This window comes from Myotis davidii, unplaced genomic scaffold (assembly GCF_000327345.1).
Source record: "Myotis davidii unplaced genomic scaffold, ASM32734v1 scaffold401, whole genome shotgun sequence".
Taxonomy (NCBI): Eukaryota; Metazoa; Chordata; class Mammalia; order Chiroptera; family Vespertilionidae; genus Myotis; species Myotis davidii.
The window spans coordinates 518,141-540,433 of record NW_006291020.1 but is presented as its reverse complement, the minus strand read 5'-3'; the positions used below and the strand labels follow the sequence as shown (position 1 = coordinate 540,433).

General features: G+C 40.4%; 1 protein-coding gene across 2 annotated transcripts in view; it reads right to left on the bottom strand.

Moving 5' to 3' along the window:
• The window catches only part of RNF115 (ring finger protein 115), a 76,007-nt gene that overhangs the window by 24,375 nt on the left and 29,339 nt on the right, over positions 1 to 22,293 (bottom strand). The window contains exons 2-4 of one of the 2 annotated variants that reach the window (XM_015564241.1): positions 19,236 to 19,294; positions 18,107 to 18,158; positions 11,061 to 11,118 (exon numbers count right to left, since the gene is read on the bottom strand). In XM_015564241.1, coding sequence (XP_015419727.1) covers positions 11,061 to 11,118; positions 18,107 to 18,158; positions 19,236 to 19,245 — 120 coding nt within the window. In that variant the 5' untranslated portion in view covers positions 19,246 to 19,294. Of the gene's footprint in view, positions 1 to 11,060; positions 11,119 to 12,866; positions 12,974 to 18,106; positions 18,159 to 19,235; positions 19,295 to 22,293 lie in introns of those variants that run through there. The other variant, XM_015564242.1, reaches the window with a different exon arrangement.

Genomic DNA, 22,293 nt, shown 5'->3' with positions numbered 1-22,293 from the left:
AGTCAGGGCTCCCTTCCCGGGCTGCTGGCTGCCACCGCTAACCTACTGGTCAGAGCATCTGCTGCCTGGTGGTCAGTGCACGTAATAGTGACTGGTTGACCAGTTGACTGTCTGCCCCCTGGTGGTCAGTGCACATCATAGTGAGTGACTGAGCAGCCTTGGCATATCATTAGCATATTATGCTTTGATTGGTTGTTCCTTTGTTCTGCTGTGCGGTCTATGTGCATACTACCATTTTATTATATAGGACTAGAAGCCCAGCGCACAAAATCGTGCGGCCCTGCTCACCATGGGCACACCCACCCACCCACCTGCCACGCTCGCAGCCCTACCCACCTACCCGCCCACGCTGGCCTTTGATCGTTACAGCATTAGGGTCACGGGCTTTTGATATATATATAGATGCTCCAATCGAAAGACGTATGGTGGCTTAATGCATAACAAAACAAGACCCTTACAAGTGCTGTCTACAAGAGACTCACTCCAGATAGTAAGACACACACAAACTGGAAGTAAAGGGATGGAAAAGATATTTCATGAAAATTATATCAAAAAATTAAAAAGTTGGGGTAGCAATACTTATACGAGACAATGCAGACTATATATTTTTTACTTATCTTTACTGTTGTATTACAGATGCCTCCTTCCTTTTCCCATAGACCTCCTCCACCCACCCCCACCAGACTACACTCCTGGCCTTCACATTATTGTCTGTGTCCATGGTTTATGCATTTGTGCATGTAAGTTCTTTGGTTAATCTCTCCCAACACAGCCACTTATCCCTGCCTTCTCTCAGAGATTTGTCAGTCTGTTCCATCCATGCTTCTATGTCTCTGGATCTATTGTGTCCATCAACCCTCTCCAAAGAGCTATACCAATTTATACTTCTAGCACTGTACAAGAGCTTACAGTCTCCCATGCTCTTGACAACATTGTTAATTTTTTTGTAAATTCTAATATCCAATCTGAGGAACAAAAAATGACATCCACACTAAAAGCAATGAGTTCTCAATACACCAGTGAAAAAAATGCACCTTTTCTTTTCACTACCATTTGCACTTCTTACCATATCACACTTATTTTCTTTTACTTTCTAGTAACAGTCTCTACCAGTTAGATATCACTGGCTTCTAGTCTGAAAAGTGGTCTACAATGTAGTTTAAGTGAGAAAGTATAAGCAGCACCATCTAGTCACTTATGCAAACTACTAGAGGCTCTGTGTACGAAATTTGTGCATGGGGATGGGGGGGGGGTTGTTGTCCCTCAGCCTGGCCTGCACCCTCTTGTAATCCGGGACCGCTGGCTTGTAACCGCTCGCCTGCCTGCCTGATGCCCTGACCACTTGATTGCCTGCCTGATCACCCCTAACTACTCGCCTGCCTGCCTGATCGCCCCAAACCGCCTCTGCCTCGGTCCTTGTCGCCACGGCTTCATCGGGAAGGACGTCCAGAATGATGTCCGGAAGGCATTTCGGCTGTCCAGTCTAAATAGCATATTACGCTTTTATTATTATAGATAGGAAGAAAACTATTATTCCCTTACTAGATAAAAGTTCCACAACATTTGCTCGCAGAAAAGAATTCTCAAAGCGATCTTTATTTTCACTATAATTAATTTGTAAAAATTAAATATTTGAAAATTTTGACTAGAAGAAAAATCAATCACCAAGCTCATACTATCAATAATCTGCACTGATAATTATATAAATTGTTCTGACATTTAATATATATAAGAACCTAAAGGAATGGAAGCTGAGAAGCAGCTTCAACAGCAGCATGAGGCATTCTGTTTGTAAACTGCAAACTAGTGCAAATAAATACTAACAGTCAAAGTATTTGTCCCAAAATAACAATGCAACCTGACTATAGAACACAGGATTATAAAAAAAACAACACACACAGCACACAAATTTATACCAAATCAGCATGAGGTTAAAAATAGCTTGAGGTCATTTGCCTCTGAGCAGGCTCAGACAGGCACAGGGGAAAAAAATAGCTCATACAACAAAACTGGGTATTCAGGGCAGGAGTTATATAAGTAAAACAAATAGAGAACACTTATGTTTCAGTAAAACATTCAAAAGAATCACAGAGACACTTTATTTTCAAGTTTTGTCTTGAAAATCTCAAATGTTACTCTGAGTGAAAGAATAAGATAATGCCTCTGAAAATGTGTGGGCTGAAATACTTACATATGTCAATATAAAAAACAGGATGGACAGTATCTTCTATTTAGCAGAATTTGCTATAAGCTAACCATGACCATATCAGCACTTTTTAAAATATTATGGTCTGTTCCTCAAAGTTACCATCTGACCCTGAAATTTCACTTATATAGACCCAAGAGAATTAAAACACTGAACCCACAAATGTGTGCAAATATTCGAAGTAGTATTCTTCATAACAGCTAAAAAGCATAAAAAACTCAAATGTCCATCAACTGATGAGCGGGTAAACAAAATATAGTATATTCATACAATGGAATATTGTGGAGCCATAAAGAAGAATGAAGTATTGACACATGCTACAACATGGATGAACCTTCAAAACATTATGGTAAGCAAAAGAAGTCAGTCACAAAGGTCACATATGATTCCATTTATATCAAATGTCCTAAATAAGCAAATCCATAGCACAGAAAATAAATTGGTGATTACCTAAGGCTAGGGGAATTGGAGAGAAAAAAAGGAAAGACTAATTGGTACAGGGTTTCTTTTTAGGGTGATGATAAATTTCTAGGTTAAACAGTGGTGATGGTTGTACAACTTGACAAAATTAGTAAATCCACTGAATTGTATACTTTAAAGGGTAAATTACATGATACGTGAATTGTATCTCAAAAAAAACATTATGGTCTACAAAGATGAGTCAACTGAGACTGAAAAGCTTCATGAAAACTTCAAGATAATGACCTTCCAATGTTTTCTAGTGCCCTAGAAACTTCCCTCCCTCCTGTAGCCAAGCAACCGATGATCTTGCTGTGGTTTGCATTCTTTAAGAATTGATATTTCATGTCAAAGGAATCATATTGTATATGCTTTTGGTGTGCCTTCTTTCACTCAGCTTAATTATTTTTGAGAGTCATCCATATTTTCACATAAACCAATAGTTTATGCTGAGTAGTATTCCATATACCTTATATTGCTTAGTATTCCATGGTAGGGATGTATCACAATTTGTTTATCCATCTACCTGCTGATAGACATTTGGGTTGTTTCTGATGTTTAATAAAGTTGCTATGAATATTTGTATATATATATGTATATGTGCAGATATATGCTTTCTTTTCTCTTATGTAAATATTTAGAAGAATGGAATGACTGGATCACATGGTAGATGTATTTTTACCTTTTTTACAAACAGGTAAATTGTTTTCTAAATTGGTTGTATAATTTTTCCACTCAATTTCAGTTGCTCCACACTCACCAAGATTTAGTATCGTCAGTCTTACATTTTAGCCATTCTAATAGTTGTGCAGTAGTATTTCATTGATATTTTTATTTGCATTTTCCAAAGGAGTAATATTCAACATCTGTATATCTTCTTTGGTGAAGGAGATTATTAGAATCCTTTCCTAATTTCTAAAAATGGGTTGTTTTCTTACTCCATTTTGATTTCTTAATAGAGTCTAGATACACATGCTGTAACAGATGATTTGAAAGTTATCTTCTCATCTGTGGCTTGTTTCTTCATTCTTATGAAGAACACAGGTTATTTATTTTAATGTAGTCCAATTTATTTTTTTTTTATGGATCATGATTATGGTGTCATGTCTAAGAAATGACACCCAAGGTCACAAAGGTTCTCTATGTTTTCTTCAAATTTTATATAAACTTTAAGTCTATTACCCACTTTGAGTTAATTTCTGTATATGGTTTTAAGTATGTATTTCAAAGCACATATTTTTGTACTGCAGCTATCCAATTATTTTAGCAAGTGTTTAAAAGGATATGCTTTTTTCTCCTGGACTGCCTTCGTCCCCAGTGTGTGGGGGTCTATTTCTGGACTCTATTCTGGGTTTCTTTTTAAATCCTCACCTGATGATTTTTTTAAAATTGACTGGGGGGCGGGGGGAGAGAAACATCAATCAGCTGCCTCTCATACCCTCCTGAACAGGATCAAACCCTCAACCTAGGTATGTGCCCTGACCTGAAATCAAACCCATAACCTTTTTGATGTATGGACCTATGCTCAACCAACTGAGCCACTAGGCAGGCTATTCTGGTCTGATCTATCTACCTCGATGGCAGTACCATAGTCTTGGTTACTATCTATATATACAGAACTCTAATATGCAAATAGACCAAACAGCAGAACAACTGAACAACCGGTCGCTATGATGAGCGCTGACCACCAGGGGGCATGCACGGAACATGGCGGGCATAGGCCGTGAAGGAATGGTGGAGCAGGTGAGTGGGGGCCGCCAGACCAAGGCGGGTCGCCAGTCGCTGTCATCGGGGTGATCAGGTGGTTACTGAAAATTCTTTGCTCCTGCACACTGTGGTCCCGCCTGGTGCTAGAACCCGCTGACAGCACCAGCCCCAATCGCTCCACGCCATCAGCAGGTGCGAGGGGGGCCAGCACCATCAGCAGGTGCAAGCGGGGCCGGTGCCATCAGCGTGTGGGGGCAGTGGGAGTGGGGCTGCAGTGGGAAGGGCTGGGCAGGGGTGTGGAGGATGGGCCGAGACCCGCCCCTGTGCCCACTGCAGCCTCATGGCCCTACAGTTCCTTTCAAGGTGCATGAATTCATGCACTGGGCCCCTAGTAGCTTCATAATAAATCTTGAAATCAGGTAGTATTAGTCCTCTAATGTTTTTCTTCTTTATCAAAGTTGTGCTAACTATTCTATATACTTTGCATTTCCATATGAAAATTTTATAAATCAAATTTTCAATTTTTATCAAAACACTGACTGGGATCTTGACTGGAATTATACTGAATTCACAAATGACATCCTAACAATACTGTCTTCTGTTCCACAAGCAGGATATATTTCTCCTTTTATCTATCTAGGTGACCTTTAATTTCTTTAAGTAATATTTTGTAGTTCTCCATGCTCAGGTCTTATACATTTTTTCTGAAAGTTAAAGTATTTCATATTTTTATGCTATTGTAAATGGTATTTTTTAAAATTTTATTTTCTAATTGCTACTAATATATAAAAATACAACTGATTTTCTATATGTCTTTCTTATATTCTGCAACCTTGCTTACACTTCTTTCTTTTTTTAAAAAATATATTTTATTGATTTTTTACAGAGAGGAAGGGAGAGGGAAAGGGAGTTAGAAACATCCATGAGAGAGAAACACTGATCAGCTGCCTCCTGCACACTCCCCACTGGGGATGTGCCCACAACCAAGGTACATGCCCTTGACTGGAATCGAACCCAGGACCCTTGAGTCCACAGGCCGACTCTCTATCCACTGAGCCAAAGCTGTCAGGCGCTTACACTTATTTCTAACAGCTTTTTAATGGAATTCATCAGGTTTTCTACATAAAAGATCATGTTAACTGTGAACTGACAGTTTTGGTTCTTTCTTTCCAATAAGTGCTCCTTATGTCTGAGAATTAGAAGAACAGCAAACAGAAAGGATCGTTTAAAATCCTGAACTTCTTATTACATATCTAATGATTTAAAACTGTCATTTCTGTAAGTCAAAATTGGTAGAATTTGATTTAATTTAACTTAATATTGTTCTTGATTATTGAGAGCCTTCTCCACAGGCCCCAGGAGCACACACAAAAGAGCATGAGCTGATACAGGAGAGGGCAGAAGTAAAACTGCCCTCACAGATGACTGACTCATCTCCTACCCCTACTGCCACAGACACTAGTCCCACACCCCTGCTAACTATAGGCTTAAATTGCAATACCCAAAAGTGAAGATCTCGCATTTCCACCTCTGACCTCCTTACTTTCCCCTACACCAAAGCAGTGATGCTTCTGAGCAGTGAGTGGCAAGAGCCTCATCTCTGCTAATTATGAAATATAATTCTTGTAAACTATGGAGAGACAAGAAAAAAGATCTGGCCCGGCTGGCGTGGCTAAGTAGTTGAGCATCAACCTATGAACCAGGAGGTCACGGTTCGATTCCCGGTCAGGGCACATGCCCAGGTTGCAGGCTCGATCCCCAGTGTGGGGTGTGCAGGAGGCAGCCGATCCATGATTCTCATCATTGATGTTTCTACCTCGCTCTCCCTCTCCCTTCCTCTCTGAAATCAATAAAAATATAAATAAATAACGAAAAAACAAACACAACTTCTCTTTAAAAAAAAGGGGGGGAAAGAAAAAAGATCTAATATAATCCTAAGTAAATGTTTTTAAAGCAGAAATACAACATGGTATACTCCTATGTCTGCATCTGAAAACAGGAAGCATGTGAGAAATCAAAAGTATTATATGAAATCCATAAAACTAAAATAAGGTAATGAGAATATGGGGGATTTTTCATTTTTAAAAGTCTCCTTAATGTTGTTATAATATCCTTCAGTATCTATGCCTCAGGACAATACCTGAAGAAAATGTATGAAAGGAACTTTTAGAAAAAGAGCTCCAGCCTTCTTTAATATATTTATATTGATTTCAGAGAGGAAGGGGGAGGGAGGGAGGCAGGGAGGGAGGGAGAGAGGGAGAGAGAGAGAGAGAGAGACAGAGAGACAGAGAGACAGAGAGACGGAGAGACGGAGAGATAGAGACAGAAACATCAATGATGAGAGAGAATCATTGATCAGCTGCCTCCTACACAGCCACCACTGGGGGGTCAAACCTGGAACCCAGGCGTGTGCTCTTGACCGGAATCGAACCTGGGACCTTTCAGTCTGCAGGCGAACACTCTATCCATTGAGCCAAAGAAATCAGCTAGGGCCAGATATTTTTTAATGCCTATTAGAATTACCATTACAATGCTATATATGTAAAACAAATTTTATTTAAATAAATATAAACCAGGCTGCTCAGCGCTCCCTTCCCTTGTGTGTATACTGGGTGTTCTTTTTCTAGGAAGCCATCTATCTTATATTCTGCTAATCTGAAACAGCAGTCACAGCCATTCCTGCAATGAAGTGATCCATTCCGGTAAGCTGAGACTCTCAGATCAGATGTCTCACCGGCACCAGGTCATGGTCAGAAGCTTTCAAATGATCAATGAAACCCTCAGGTAGCCATGGGCTCAATTCCCAGGTTATCAGAGACCACAGTAGAGCAATGTCATCTCTCTACAAACTGTTAGCACCATTTCTATAATTCACTTTCCACTGACTCTCACAGGTTAACTGGCAACCAGCCTCCTCCCACCTTCACTCTATCCTCACCCACTCTCTCCATCTCCCCACCTCAGATTCACTTGAAAAAAACAATACTGATTCTGTTTGAAATTTTGGTTGGACTAAGCCTTTTCTAATATATCTAATATTTATGTAGCTATTAGTAAATAGTTTAATTATAGAAAATAACCTTTTCATTGCACAAGCAGCTCTGGCTAAAGAAAACAGCAAAACTGAGCCTAAGTCTCTGCTGAAATTACCAACTAAAATATGGAAAAGAAGAACTTCGGTTTCTATATATAACTTTCTAAGTTTTCTTCTTCAGGGACATCACATAAAACTTTATAGCTATAAATATTATCTTTTTCTCACCTCTTTGCTTATCTAAATTCCACCTCCCCTTCAAGTATCTCGTACTTGAAGAAAGCCTTGTTTTCCTTCTGCATGAAGTTTTACTAGTAATAATGGCAAACATTTATGAACACTCTCTATATGGCAGGCACATTGGCCTACACACCTGACATGTACTAACTCACTTAACCCTCACAACAATCCCATGAGGTATTCTTTTCCCTAATTTACAGATGAGACAACATGTACAGAGAGATCTGAAGTAATTCTGTCCAGGTCACAGATCCAGTAAATAAGTGGTAGGCCCAAGATTTGAACTCAGGCAATTTGATTCCAAGGATATCACTAAGTCATTTGACCTCTCCTCCTAAAGACTTTACAAAGACTGCAGCTCACCTAATACAATCTCTCCCTCCCGAGCGTGTTACATAGACCCCACAATAATTTTTATTTTTATTTGATTTTGATTGAGAGAGAGAGAGAGAGAGAGAGAGAGAAACTGATTTGTTAGTCCACTCATTTATGCATTCATTGTATGTGCTCTGACTGGGGATCAAACCTGCAACCTTGGCACATCGGGACAATGTTCTAAACACTGAGTACCTGGCCAGGCACCACAATAATTTTTTTAAAAATATATTTTATTGATTTTTTACAGAGAGGAAGGGAGAGGGATAGAGAGCCAGAAACATTGATGAGAGAGAAACATCGATCAACTGCCCCTGCACACACCCCACTGGGTACATGCCAGCAACCAAGGTACATGCCCCCGACCGGAATTGAACCTGGGACCCTTGCATCCTCAGGCCAATGCTCTATCCACTGAGCCAAACCGGATAGGGCACAATAATTTTATTATACTCTTTCTTGTTTACTTATTTGTTTCATACGTGTTTGCACTTCTCCAACAAAATTATAAATTCTTGTGGGTAAGGTAACCATGATATTTGCTTCTTGTCCCTACTTTTAGCAGGGTGCTGTTAAAGCACTCAATATAGACTACTCAGCTGATTTTTTTTTTTAATATATATTTTATTGATTTTTTACAGAGAGGAAGGGAGAGAGATAGTTAGAAACATCGATGAGAGAGAAACATCGATCAGCTGCCTCCTGCACATCTCCTACTGGGGATGTGCCCGCAACCAAGGTACATGCCCTTGACCGGAATCGAACCTGGGACCTTTCAGTCCACAGGCTGACGCTCTATCCACTGAGCCAAACCGGTTTCGGCAACTCAGCTGATTTTTTTAAAACCCTTGACAATGCGCTGGCCAGCCTTGCTCAGTGGTTAGAGAGTCAGCCTGAGCACTGAAGGGTCTCAGGTTCGATTCCTGGTCAAGGGCACATGCCTGGGTTGCAGGTTGGATCCCCGGCCCTGGTCAGGACTCATACAGGAGGTAATCAGTTGATGTGTCTCTTTCACTGCAATGTTTTTCTCTCTTCCTCTCTCTCTCCCTGCCTCTTTCTCTTCCTCACAACCCTCCACTCTCTAAAAATCAATGGAGGCCTCTACGGGTGTGGCTCAGTGGTTGAGTGTTGACCTATGAACCAGGAGGTCATGGTTTGATTCCCAGTCAGTGCACTCACCCAGTAGGGGGCATGCAAGAGGCAGCCAATCAATGATTCTCTCTTATCATTGATGTTTCTATCTCTTTCTCTTCCTTCCTTTCTGAAATCAATAAAATTATATATATTTTTTTATATCAATGGGGAATAAATATCCTCAGGTTAGGATTAACACACACACACACAGACCCACCCTTGGTAATTTCTATATTATATAGACAGATTTTTTTAAATGTAAAATATCATTTAAAAAGGATAATACTAAAATATCCACGCATGATGACAAGGGAATTCTACAGAGAGAAAACTAGGCATTACTACAAACTCTGAAGAACAAGTTATGACTCAGCAAAATTATTTTAACACCTAGAGAATAGCTTATGCCATCAGTGTCAGATTTAGCATTACTAAAGTTAGGAAACTGACTACATATATTTATTTTTCTTCTTAATGCATCTCTTCCTGGTGAGTCATATCTACAAAACTGACAAACCAATGTATTTCCATTTCCTAAAAGAGAACTAACACTTAAAAAAATATCAGATGAAGTTTTTTTGCATATGTATAATTAATAAGCAACAATCTGTGTTATCAAGGAAATAGCACACACAGAAGGAAAATACTAAAATCATAAAAGACTTCCAGGCCTGGCAAACAGAATAAATTTTAAATAATGTTTTTCAATCCATCAAAGTGAAAAAATTAAAATGTGAGTTCAAAGACATCTTTGTACACACATATAAACACTAAAAATTCTACTAGTTCAAGTACTTGAGCTATCTCTGGAAAAGGCTAATGTAATCCTGAAACACAAAGAAATTCTGATTATGGGATTTAACTTCTTTTTTTTTTAGCATCTGTTAGCTTTCTAGAGTCAAGTACTGTGGCAATAGGAGCAAAAACAAACCAGCGTTTTTTGTAGGCTGAGCTGGTAGGCTACAGACTCTAACAGTTTAAAAACAGAGTATGTAATGCCACTGAATTGTACATTTAAAAATGGTTAAGCCCTGGCTGGTATGGCTCAGTTGGTTGGATTCGATTCCTAGTCAAGGCGCTTATAGGAGGCAACCAATCGATCTTTCTCTCCCCCTCCCTTCCTCTCTCACTAAAATCAATAAACATATCCTCCCTCAGGTGAGGATCAAAATATTAATCACTAAAATAAAATGAAAATAAAAATGGTTAAAACGGTAAAAAAGAAACTAAATGAGATTTTAAGTCCATAAAGTGAAAAAAGAAAATTACTCTAAATTTACTATAAAATGGTATACAGGATGCATACTAATGCCTTGTTTTCAAGTGACAGTTAAGATTTCTGCCCACCCCTCAAAATATGGATGCTGCATTATATAAAGAACTGGAAATTAATTATAAGTCCCATCCTGAGATCTGGAAGACAAGTAAATATCTTACCCTTAATCTAGTCCCCTAATTCCAGTTATGTCAAACTACCATGTTCATTAGAAGTAATTTCTAGAAACCAGTTCCTCTGTGTAAAGTTGAAGACGGTGCCTTAGTATGACTTCTATTAACAATTCATTCCGACCTGCTCTTTACTTGGCCATCATGCCATTAAAGCAGGATCTGCAACACTATTATTTCAAAAACACAAGCTTTTTATTTTCACACCATTACACACAATAAAACAGAATTCAAAATCCTGTCAGGTTCAAAACAGAGGCTGTTACTGTAAGCAAAGCTTTACCAAAAGTAATATGCCAAAGTCCCAGCTGCTAAAAACACAAACCATTGTAAGGGCTACCCTTGTCCACATGTGCCCTATCCATTCTGATATTTTGCTGCTCAGAGATGTGAAAATATGTCATGATTTTAACATCCACCCACTACCTGAAGCATCCCTACACCCAAAGGCAAACTCACCTCTGTAAAATGTGTTGATGTGCTATTGTCCATCCGGTTGCCACCACCACCTAAAAAACTAAAGAGAAAAGGGAGTAAGTGACTCTATTCCCAGAAACAAGCTTCCCTCTCAGAAGCTTCACAGAGAATGTTGCAATGAGAACACAGCCCAATAAGGAAAAATTACTCATCTCAACCTGACACCTACAAAGAAAACTATGACCAACCGGCATGTGAATTAATCTATAAAAAACTGTAACTGCAGCCCATCTGGCATGGCTCAGTGGTTGAGCATCGACCTATGAACAAGGAGGTCATGGGTTTGATTCCCAGTCAGGGTACATGCCCGGGTTGTGGGCTCAAATCCCAGTGTGGGGTGTTCAGGAGGCAGCCAATCAATGATTTTCTCTCATCATTGATGTTTCTATCTCTCTCTCCCTCTCCCTTCCTCTGAAATCAATAAAAATATATCTACAAAACAAAACAAAAACAAAAACTATAACTACAGCCCTGGCCAGGTAGCTCAGCTGGTTGAAGTGTCATTCCAATGCGCCAGGATCATGGGTTAGATCCCTGGTCAGGGCATATACAAGAATCAACCAGTGAGCGGTGGAGCAACATGTGGGGGTCTCTCTCTCTCTCTCTCACTCTCTTTCTCCTTCCCTTCCTCTCCCTCTCCCTCTCTCCTTCCTTTCTCCCTCCCTCTCAACCTCCCCCATCTCTCTCTCTAAAATCAATTAAAAAATTTTAATTATAACAACAAAATCAAGTGGAAAATTGAGGTAAAGGGCCACCACAGAGAAGGACCTACAGAGAGCCAGCAAAGCAATTGAAATTTGACTTAGCAAAAGAAAAAAAAACCAACATTCATCCTCAAGAGGGCAAGAAGATTCTCAAAATAATATTTCATTAAAAAGCCATTCAACCACCAAATAACTATAGTTAATATTTCTTGGCAATGATTAAATATAGTAATGTAAGGCCCTAGCTGGTTTGGCTCAGTGGATAGAGCGTCAGCCTGCGAACTGAAGGGTCCCGGGTTTGATTCTGGTCAAGGGCATATGCCAGAATTGCAGGTTCGATCCCCAGCAGGGGGTGTGCAGGAGGCAGCCAATCAATGATTCTCTCTCATCACTCATGTTTCTATCTCTTTCTCCTTTCCTCTCTGAAATCAATAAAAATATATTCTTAAGATGTAGTAATGTAAGAAGTCTGTTACTAAATTTAGCACATTATAAAAGGGCTCACTAAATATTTTTTTCTTCTCCTGATAGATTACCCTATTCTTTGATTATCCTACCGATCCTTCAGGGCCCATCTCAAATGCAATGTCCTCCAGTAAGTCTCTTCTGAACTCACCAACCAAATGAGATTCCCCCACACTCCTCTACACTCTGACTTTGATTCAAATTCTACTGTAAATATCTAGAATTCGTCCCATCCATTTCTACCTGTCCCTCCTTTCATAAATATAAGTTCAGAGGGCAAAGACTGTATTTTATTAATACAGGTAGGTATATGTAGTATGTTTATTATGTGTCAGACATTATACAGAGCACTCATCACTTTTGGAAAACCTTGCAATGCCATATTCCATATTGATAATTTGAAAATAGAAGTTGTTAAATTAGTATCACATGTGTAAACATCAGAGCAACAACTGTGTAGCTAACTAGCTCAATGAAGCAGGGGCGATGGCAGAGCACTTGAGTGCACAGTCCCTGGAAGGGTCCCGCTCTGTCATCTACCAGCTGAGTGACTTCAAGCACCAACCTCTCAGTGCCTCAGTGTCCTTGTGTATCAAGTGGGAAGAATAATGGCACTTATAATAGGGTAGTTGGTGAAGATTACTTAACACATGTAAAACAGTGGTTGGCACCCAGAAAGTCCTTGACAGAGAATGAGGATGGTGGTGGGGGTGGTGATAGGTGCTCCTGGGTGGAGCAAGAGAAAGACATGTCAGTTTCATCCAGGAAGTTGGAAAGGGTGCTGCAGAATTGGTCTTGCGTGGCAGAGGAAGGGGGTTCCCTCTAGATCAGTGGTTCTCAGCCTTGGCTGCACATTAGAATCACCTGGGAATCTTTTTAAAATCCTGATTTCTGGGCCTCATCCTCCGGAAATTCTGTTTCTTTGTTATGGGGTGGGGCCACAACATGAGTCACAAAGAAACAGAATTTCCGGAGGATGAGGCCCAGAAATCAGGATTTTAAAAAGATTCCCAGGTGATTCTAATGTGCAGCCAAGGCTGAGAACCACTGCTCTAGATGGAGGGTTCAGCACTGTGGGTACAGTTAAGGTGGAGAGAAGGCTGTTCTGAGAACTTCAGCCAGACAGGAACTGCTCCCCGCTCCTGAAATATGAGCTTGGAGTCAAAATAGAAACAAACACGGCATATTTCCACGTGTAGAACATTTTGTTTGTATTCATGAGAGAAAACTAGCCAGGCTGGAAAACTATGGTTTGTGAACAAATGCTTTTCTCAAATAGACATGACCAGTGCCTACAGTGGCAGGGAGGTTGATAATAAGAAGCACTTAGCTAGTTAATTCCAGGTTATGGAAAAACTTAAGAAAATGAAGGGTTTAAACAACACTGAATTACATTGGTTAACAGTGTGGCCTGAGTTTAGCAAATAATATTTAGCTCTTTACTTTCCTTAAAACAAACAAAACAAGTTGCAGTCAAGCTCACAACCCACAATCAAATGGTATCATTGCTGGGCACAAGCCCTGATAAATAAGAAATGGGTGTGAGACATGATTTAAAATTTCATCCCTTGATGGAAATGCTTGAGGCTGATCTGATTTTCTTTCTCCTTTTCTCGGCCGGCCCAGCCTATGAAGTTTCCTATCTGAAAGTTAATCTTCCCAACTTCCTTTGGAATTTAAGGAAACTTAATCTTCTGGTGTGTAAACAAAAGGGACTCAGTGTATTGCTTTCTCTCTGACACTCAAAAGCCTAGGAGTGTTGAAGTAGCAGCTAACAGGATCTAGTGCTTACCAGGCAAAGCAAACCTGGCCATTCTTGTTTGATTGTCTACAAAGTTATTGCCTTTGAAAAAGTTCACCTTTACCATTAAAAATGCTGGTCCTGCCGGAACCGGTTTGGCTCAGTGGATGGAGCGTCGGCCTGCGGACTGAAGGGTCCCAGGTTCGATTCCGGTCGGGGGCATGTGCCTGGGTTGCGGGCACATCCCCAGTGAGAGATGTGCAGGAGGCGGCTGATCGATGTTTCTCTCCCATCCATGTTTCTAACTATCTCTCTCCCTTCCTCTCTGTGAAAAAATCAATAAAATATATTTAAAAAAAAAAAAAATGCTGGTCCTCTCTTTCAGAAAGCTTGAAAGGTATGGGGGGAATTGAGGAGAGGCAGTCAAACTTGAAGAGGAAAGTTAAAAGGACCTAGGATTTAGTTAAAATAGAAGGCTAGGCCCTGGCAAGTGCTCAGTGGTTAGAGCATCAGCCCGTGCACCCAAAGGTCGTAGGCTAGATTCCGGTTAAAGACACGTACCGTGGTTGCAGGCTGGATCCCAGCCCTGGTAGGGGCACCTGTGGGAAGCAACCCATGCATGCGTCTTTCTCACAACAATGTTTCTCTCCCCGCCACCCCCACCTCCCTTCTACTCTATGTAAAAGCAATGGAAAAATATCCTTGGGTGGGGTTTAAAAAAAAATAGAAGGCTAGATTAACAAGGGAGCAGGTTATTTGAATAATAGTGTAGTAGGCAGACAAGTAAGCAGAGCAGGGCAATGGGCCAAGTACAGAATAAGGTCACTAGGGTGGAAACCCCCAGGGGCTTAGCAATGGACAACTGTAGGCTGGGACCTTGCCCCCAGAGCGACCTTTCCTCCCCTAGCACATTGCTGGTCAGGCAGTTTGGACCCCCAGACCTTTCCTCCTTAGAGATAACATTTAGGCCTCAGTTGTATTTCAGCTCCAGGCCCAGAAAATCAGCAAAACCAGAGAAATAATGCCACGGCTGACCTCAGGACCAGCTGCATTGGCTAATGACACCCTACCCTGGTACAGACCAATCAATCAGTGAAGACCTAGACCCAGGAGGAACACACCTGCAAAGCTACTGAATATTCCCTTAAGATCTTCCCCTGGGACCTCCCCTAAAATCTCCACCCTTAAAACCCATAAACTGGAGGACCCAGCGGGCTCTTCCTCCCGAGAGCAAGCCTGCGCCAATGCCTTTTCCTTCCCTTTCTCCTTCCCCTTCTCCCCTTTCCGACCCCCAACCCATAGCTTCCTCACTCCCAAGCTCCAACCGCCCTTCCTTTACCTCTATAACTTTCCTAAGCCCATTTCTTCTAGGAATTACTTCTACCTCTGTGGTTTAACAAGTAAATGTTCTCTTATGTTGGTCTTGGCTCTGAATTCTTTCCTAGCCAGAACCCAAGTACCGAGGTTGCTGAACCCAGGTTTGCTCGGACCCCACAGCCACCTACAATAGTGTAAGAAACAGTTTGATGGCAAAGATATTTAACATGTTTCAGTGAGTACTCTATTTCTACCAAGGAAAAGGAATGTATGTAATAAACTTGAAAAAGTTTTCAAGAGTCTGTTTCTTTATATAAAGAGAAAAAAAATACTTGAAAAAATGTCTATTATGGTATGCTAGTAAATGCTTAAAAATTGGGGGGAGGAGAGGGGAAGGAGGCCCTGATTTGTAGTGTTTGTCAATTTTCTTGGTGTAAATACTACCCCCCCCCCAGAAAAAAAAGACTGGATTTTATTCATGCAAGTATATATAGAGTGTTTATTTATGTGTCAGACATTATACAGAGCATTCACCACTTTTGAAAACACTGCAATGCCATATTCTATGTTGGTACTTGAAAATAAAAGTTGTTAAATTAGTATCACATGTGTAAACAATAAAATAACGGTCTATTCCCAATGACAGGGAGAAATAATGTCCTCATGAAATTTGCAGAGAGAAAACTGGCTACGCCTTTGGGGAAGGGGTGCGGAAAAAGAACCACAAGAACCAACGGAGACCACTTTTACCTCAAGAGACACACATAAGTGGCACAACCGCACCCCACACTCACCCCAATGATATAAAGTCCACAAACTACAATAAATGGCTTTCATTTTCAGAATTACACCACCAAGCCGGGCACTGTGCTGAGCTTATCGAGGAAACACACATCCTGATTCGTCAGAAACCAAAAGTGAAAAAGCAAAGCAAATACCAAAGTCCATGCAATCATTCCCAGGCCTTATAATTTTCTATTTAGAAACCATTTAACACCTGTATTGGTTCAGAAGTTTAAATGCTTTTGTAAAAAATACTTCAGATGTAGAACAAGCCCAAGAGTACCCTACAATCGATGCCAAATAAGTAAATAACTACCACATACTTTAAGAAAAAAGTTGAGTGGCTGTGCAGCCATTTTATTGCTCAAGCCTAGACAGGCTTCCAAGGCTGTTTCTTGCCTTTATCACATGACATGGTTTCAGGGACTCCAATCTCCTTGGTAATTAAAGCCATCGATATCTTCTGGGATTCTACTCCCCCTTAAAGTCCCTCGGCATCCCCCCTGGCCTTAAAATTCCTTACTTAGTATTTTAAAATGATAGGGCTGATCACAGAGAAGGGATAATAAAACACAACATTGTTCTGACATGTTATAAAGCTTAAGAACATGTACAAGGTGCCCCTCTAGACCGTGGATGAAAAGGGGCCATATACTAAACCTGACCCGCTCAGGGGAGGCCTGTGTGGCGGGCTTACAAATACAGAGACCTAAAGTAACCACGTAAGATGGTCTGAAATGAAAACTTTTTAACTACAAGCAGTTATGGCAGCTAGTCAAGTCCTAGGCTAGAATCTTCCCAGACAAAAGTCAGCGTTACTTAAGCCTGTCTATTGTCTGACCTGTCTGACCTGTCTGTCTATTTGGTAGACAGGGTAACTTCCCTTTCTCCATACCCCTAAGGGCACAACCAGTGACCACAAATTCTCACTGTTATTTTTATTGTGTTAATTGTTGACTGTTAACCCTCCTGTAACCACCTATGTAAAAGATGTACATGTCTATCATTTTGCTTTTTATCTAATTCCAGAGGTTTCCCATTTTGCTTTCTCCCACCTCCCTCATCTATCACCAATAGATTTCACGCAACCTACTTATACCTTCTCTCTTGATTATAAATAAAGTAAGATAAAAAACTGCCATTCTCTGGAGCATTTTCTCAATTCTTGAGATTTTGCTTCCTGGCAACTGTTGACAGTGGCTCAAATAAACTCACAACAATTCTCTACAGGTCTGAATATTTCTTACGTTGACAAGATGAAATGTTTAGTAGCAAATGGGGCCCATTATCCAATATTTACATAAAAGGATTTCCTCATTAGTTTTCATTGTACACAACTTGCCACTGCAATTTCTAAGTATTCAAATTGGCAACTGTTTATGAACTTTGTAGAAGGAAATATCATGCTGCCTCTGAGAGAATGATAGTAAGAGAAAGATTTCTTCAACCATTTAAAACACTAATCTTTGCATTGTAGTAATTGCTATTAATAGCACCTGCACAGGACAATCTCTACTCTACAAAGGCACAAATTAAAGAATTACTAAGTCAACTAACAGGATCCATAGAATTCATAGTCCCCTGCTGGAAAAGACTCATCTGCAGTTACCCATGATCCTCATTTATAACCGTGCTTTGTATATAGGCCTAAAAAAAACCAGGTTACTATTTGAAAACTTAGAAAGGTAAACCCATAATTGCCACCCAAAAGCAAATATGCTCTTTATGTAACACATGCAGAGCCTAAATGCTGGAAATAAGTATTTGATGCAATTATAAGAGCACAAATAAAAAGCTACCCAAATTAGCATGCCATCCACACATAATTGCTAATTTTGCTATCATGCTGGTTTTATACTATTAGAGTTGGTATTGTGTTATTTAAAACCAAGATTATTAGATTAACATTTAAGTGCTAATAACAAACTAGATCCCATGCCATTTACTGTCGCAGAAGCTCCAACTCATTCGTATATAAAATCACCAATCACTGATAAAGTTAAACTAGTAGTACATACTGTAAAATATGTAGGTTTTCCTGGTTGTGGAAGGGACCTTCAAGCTTAGATTCTGCCAAGAGCAACAGTAAAGGAATTATTTACTGCCATTAAAATCCCCCAAATCAAGATTAAAAGCTTCAGATTACAGATTTTTATCGTCAGTACTTCCACTGTCTAACTAAGGTTTAACTACACAGTCAGAAAAAAAATAAATGTGCCACTATATTTAGCCAAAAAGGCCATCATATCAATGCTATTCTACTGCTTATTAAGTTTTTATAGTCTTATTCATACTAATCAATAAGTAATATACTAGTATAATACAGTCACTTTCAAATATTTCAAGCCCCAGCTGGTTTGACTCAGTGGATAGACTAGAGTGTCAGCCTGTGGACTGAAGGGTCCCGGATTTGATTCCGGTCAAGGGCACAGACCCAGGTTGCAGGCTTGATCCCCTAATTGGGGGCATGCAGGAGGCAGCTGATCAATGATTCTCACTCATCATTGATGTTTCTATCTCTCTCTCCCTCTCCCTTCCTCTCTGAAATAAATAAAATACATTTTAAAAATTTCAAGCATTCCAAAGGGAGCCAATTTCAAGTATTACAAACTATTAATATTACAGTAGGAAGATGGCATACAGTTGGTGGCAATAATTCCAATAAGAATAAGGACCCAAAGCTTCCTCAAGGCAGAATAACAACTCAGTTTCCTTGCTAGAAAACAGCCTATTTATTTTATATCTTTGTCAGATGTTACTCCCAAGCCCACCAAGGAGGTAACAACAGTTTACCTTCGAACAACAGTGATCACTAAAAAGTAATCAATAATCTAAGAGACCTCTAAAGTCTCGGAAAATAAACCAGAAAATTTACCTGATACCGTTATGGCTATAGGTTTCCAAAGCAAGTCACACACAATGAGAAATAAAACATTTCATCACACCCACTATCACATCAGTTGCCAAATCTTCCCATTTTTCTTCTCCTTTCCCTCTGCCACTTTTCTCCCCCTCCAAATCCGCCCACCTTCCTCTCAGCAGACAGTGTAAGTTACAAAACAAATTTCTTTCTATTCATTCAGACAATGCTGACAGAAAGTAATTCTGATAACAGATGCCTGATTTATTCATGAGCTTGTACAATACCTGGAATCATCTGTCACTTCTTCAATAAAGCCTGATTCACATCTGGGACAAATATATTCCTATAAAATAAAAAAATAAAGTGTCTCATTAAAAGCTAAATAACATGCAGTACACAAGCTGATCTGTTTGAAATGTTGTATTTGCTTGCTCATTTCCAGGATAGTTTTTTCTATCATACTCTGGCAAATGACAAATTCCATAAGAAGCTTGCAAAATAGCCTCATAAGTGATTATCAAGGACAGCTGAAGAGAGGATGTCAAAATTTATTTCTTTTCCTTAATATGGGTTAATTTTCTTTTTAATGGGAATGAACTCATTATCTAACTTTCTCTTCAAATCTAATGAAAAAGCTCCATTAGCGATAGCAGAGCAGTAAAGGATTGTAATATTGATGGATACAGAAACTGCTATTTTTTACTATGTTCATATAAAAAACATAAACTGAACCACAGCATAAATCAATTTGTAAACAAGGAATTTACAATGAAGTTTTGCAATATTTCTAACCTATTTTTTATAACAATGATTCCAAATAAAACTTAATACTCAGATCCCAATCAGTCAAAGAAATCTTGAGAAAGAACAAAGTAGGAGGTATCAAACTATACTACAAAGCTACAATAATCAAAACAGTATGGTACTGCCACAAAACAGAGATATAGATGAATGGAATAGAGAGCCCAGAAACAAAGCCTCGCTTACATGGTCAATTAACCTACAACAAAGGAGACAAGGATATAAAATGGGGTAAAGACACTCTCTTCAATAAGTGGTGTTGACAAAATTGGACAGATACAAGCAAAAAATAAAACTGGATCACTTTCTTACAGAATATACAAAATTAAACTCAAAATAGATTACAGACTTAAATGTTAAATGTTAGACCCGAGCCCTGGCCACTGAGGCTCAGTTGGGTGTCATGCCATGCACCAAAAGGTTGCCAGCTGGAGTCCCAGTGAGGGCACATGCCCAGGTTTTGGGCTCGATCCCCAGTGGGGGGTGACCAGGATGCAGCTAATCCATATTTTGCTCTCACATTGATGTTTCTCTCGCTGTCCCTTCCTCTCTAAAAAATCAATTTTAAGAAGTAGTTATGTTTAAAGTTAGACCTGAAATTATAAAACTTCTAGAAGAAAACATAGACAAGTAAACTCTTTGACACTGCTTTTAGTATCTCTTTAGATATACCTCCTTAAATAAGGGAAATAAAATAAATAAATAGGACTACATCACACTAAAAAACTTTGCACAGTGAAGGACACGTACAAAAGGAAAAGACAATCTACTGAATGAATGGGAGAAAATTCACAATTGATACATCCAATAAGGGGTTAATATCTAAACTATATAAAGATCTACAACTTAACACTAGAAAACCTAAACAATTCAATTTAAAAATTGGCAGAGGACATGACCAGACATTTCTCCCAAGAAGACATACAGATGGCTGACAGACATGAAAAGATGCTCAACATCACTGCCAATCATTAGGAAAATGCAGATCAAAACCACAATGAGATATCACCTTACACCTGTCAGAATGGCTATCATCAATAAATCAACAAATAAAAAATGCTGGCAAGGTTGTAGAGAAAGGGGAACCCTTGCCTACACCAAGCATGTCAAACTCACGGCCCACAACACCTGCCTCCAGAGTCCTCCAGTCCCCTCAGCCCTCCAGCCCCCCAAGGCCGGCCCGAGGCGCAGGCAAGCCTCACATGTCAGCTGCCCAGCCCCCCAGGGCCAGCCCAAGGTGCCGTAACCAGGGCTGGCTGAGGCTTGTGCTGCCGGCAGTGGCAGCAGCAGAGGTGTGATGGGGCATCGCCTTCCACATACATAATCCTATCTAATAAAGAGAGAATATGCTAATTGACCCCCATGCTTTCACAAAGATGGCAGTGCCCACAGCCAATAAGGAGGGAATATGTTAACTGACTGCCCCACCCTCAAAGACAGCAGCGCCCACAGCCACAAGATGGCGGTGCCCAGTACTCTCAGCCCCACTGGGGTGGCAGGCGGGCCCGGACACTATGTACCTGCCTCCAGAGTCCCCCAGTCCTCCCAGCTGCTCAGGGCTGGTGTGAGGCGCAGGCAAGCCTCGGATGGCGGCTGCCCAGCTGCCCAGCTGCCTAGAGCCGCCTGATGCTCAGGTAACCAGGGCCAGCCGAGGCTTGCGCTGCCGGCAGTGGCAGAGGTGTGATGGGGCGTTGCTTTCCTGATTGCCGAGTCGCCTCCTTGCCCTGAGGGCTCCCAGACTGTGAGAGGGGGCAGGCCGGCTGAGAGACCCCCCCCACCTCCAGTGCATGAATTTTCATGCACCGGGCCTCTGGTTATTAATAACAAACTACAATGTTCGCTAATGACTGATTACTATAATCGTGTTGCATTCATTTCCCTTGCACACCTTAGGCGCAGGCACACCATTTCCACTAATACTAGCAGCGAATATTTTAGCAGCCGACTGCCACGTCATTAGTCTTGCACTGACTTGTTTGGTGTGCGCAAGAGGAAATATTTCACTTTCTGAGAACAAGAAAAATAAGTTTATTTGCGTTACGCTTATTTATTTGTGCAGTTATTCAGGGTCTGGCAAGTTAATGTTCAAGAAAAAATATTAATTTTTATTAAAAGGTTCTATTATTTTATGTTAACGATGACTCATTTATTTCAGCCCTTTGTATTCAGCATGTCTCTATCGAAATAAACCTACATTTCTATGAAAAATGAAGCTTTTGTTTTTTGCAGCCCACATAAACTTAAACCTTGTTTATTTGGCCCGTGTTAGCCTTTGAGTTTGATATGCTTGGCCTATACTGTCAATGTAATTGCAAATTAGTGCAGCCAACTTAAACACTTAAAAATTGAGCTGCTGCCCTGACCGGTTTGGCCCAGTGGATGGAGCATTGGCCTGTGGACTGGGGGGTCCCGGGTTCGATTCTGGTCAGGGGCATATGCCTTGGTTGCAGGCGCATCCTCAGTGGGGGGTGTGCAGGAGGCAGCTGATCGATGTTTCTAACTCTCTATCTCTCTCCCTTCCTCTCTGTAAAAAAATCAATA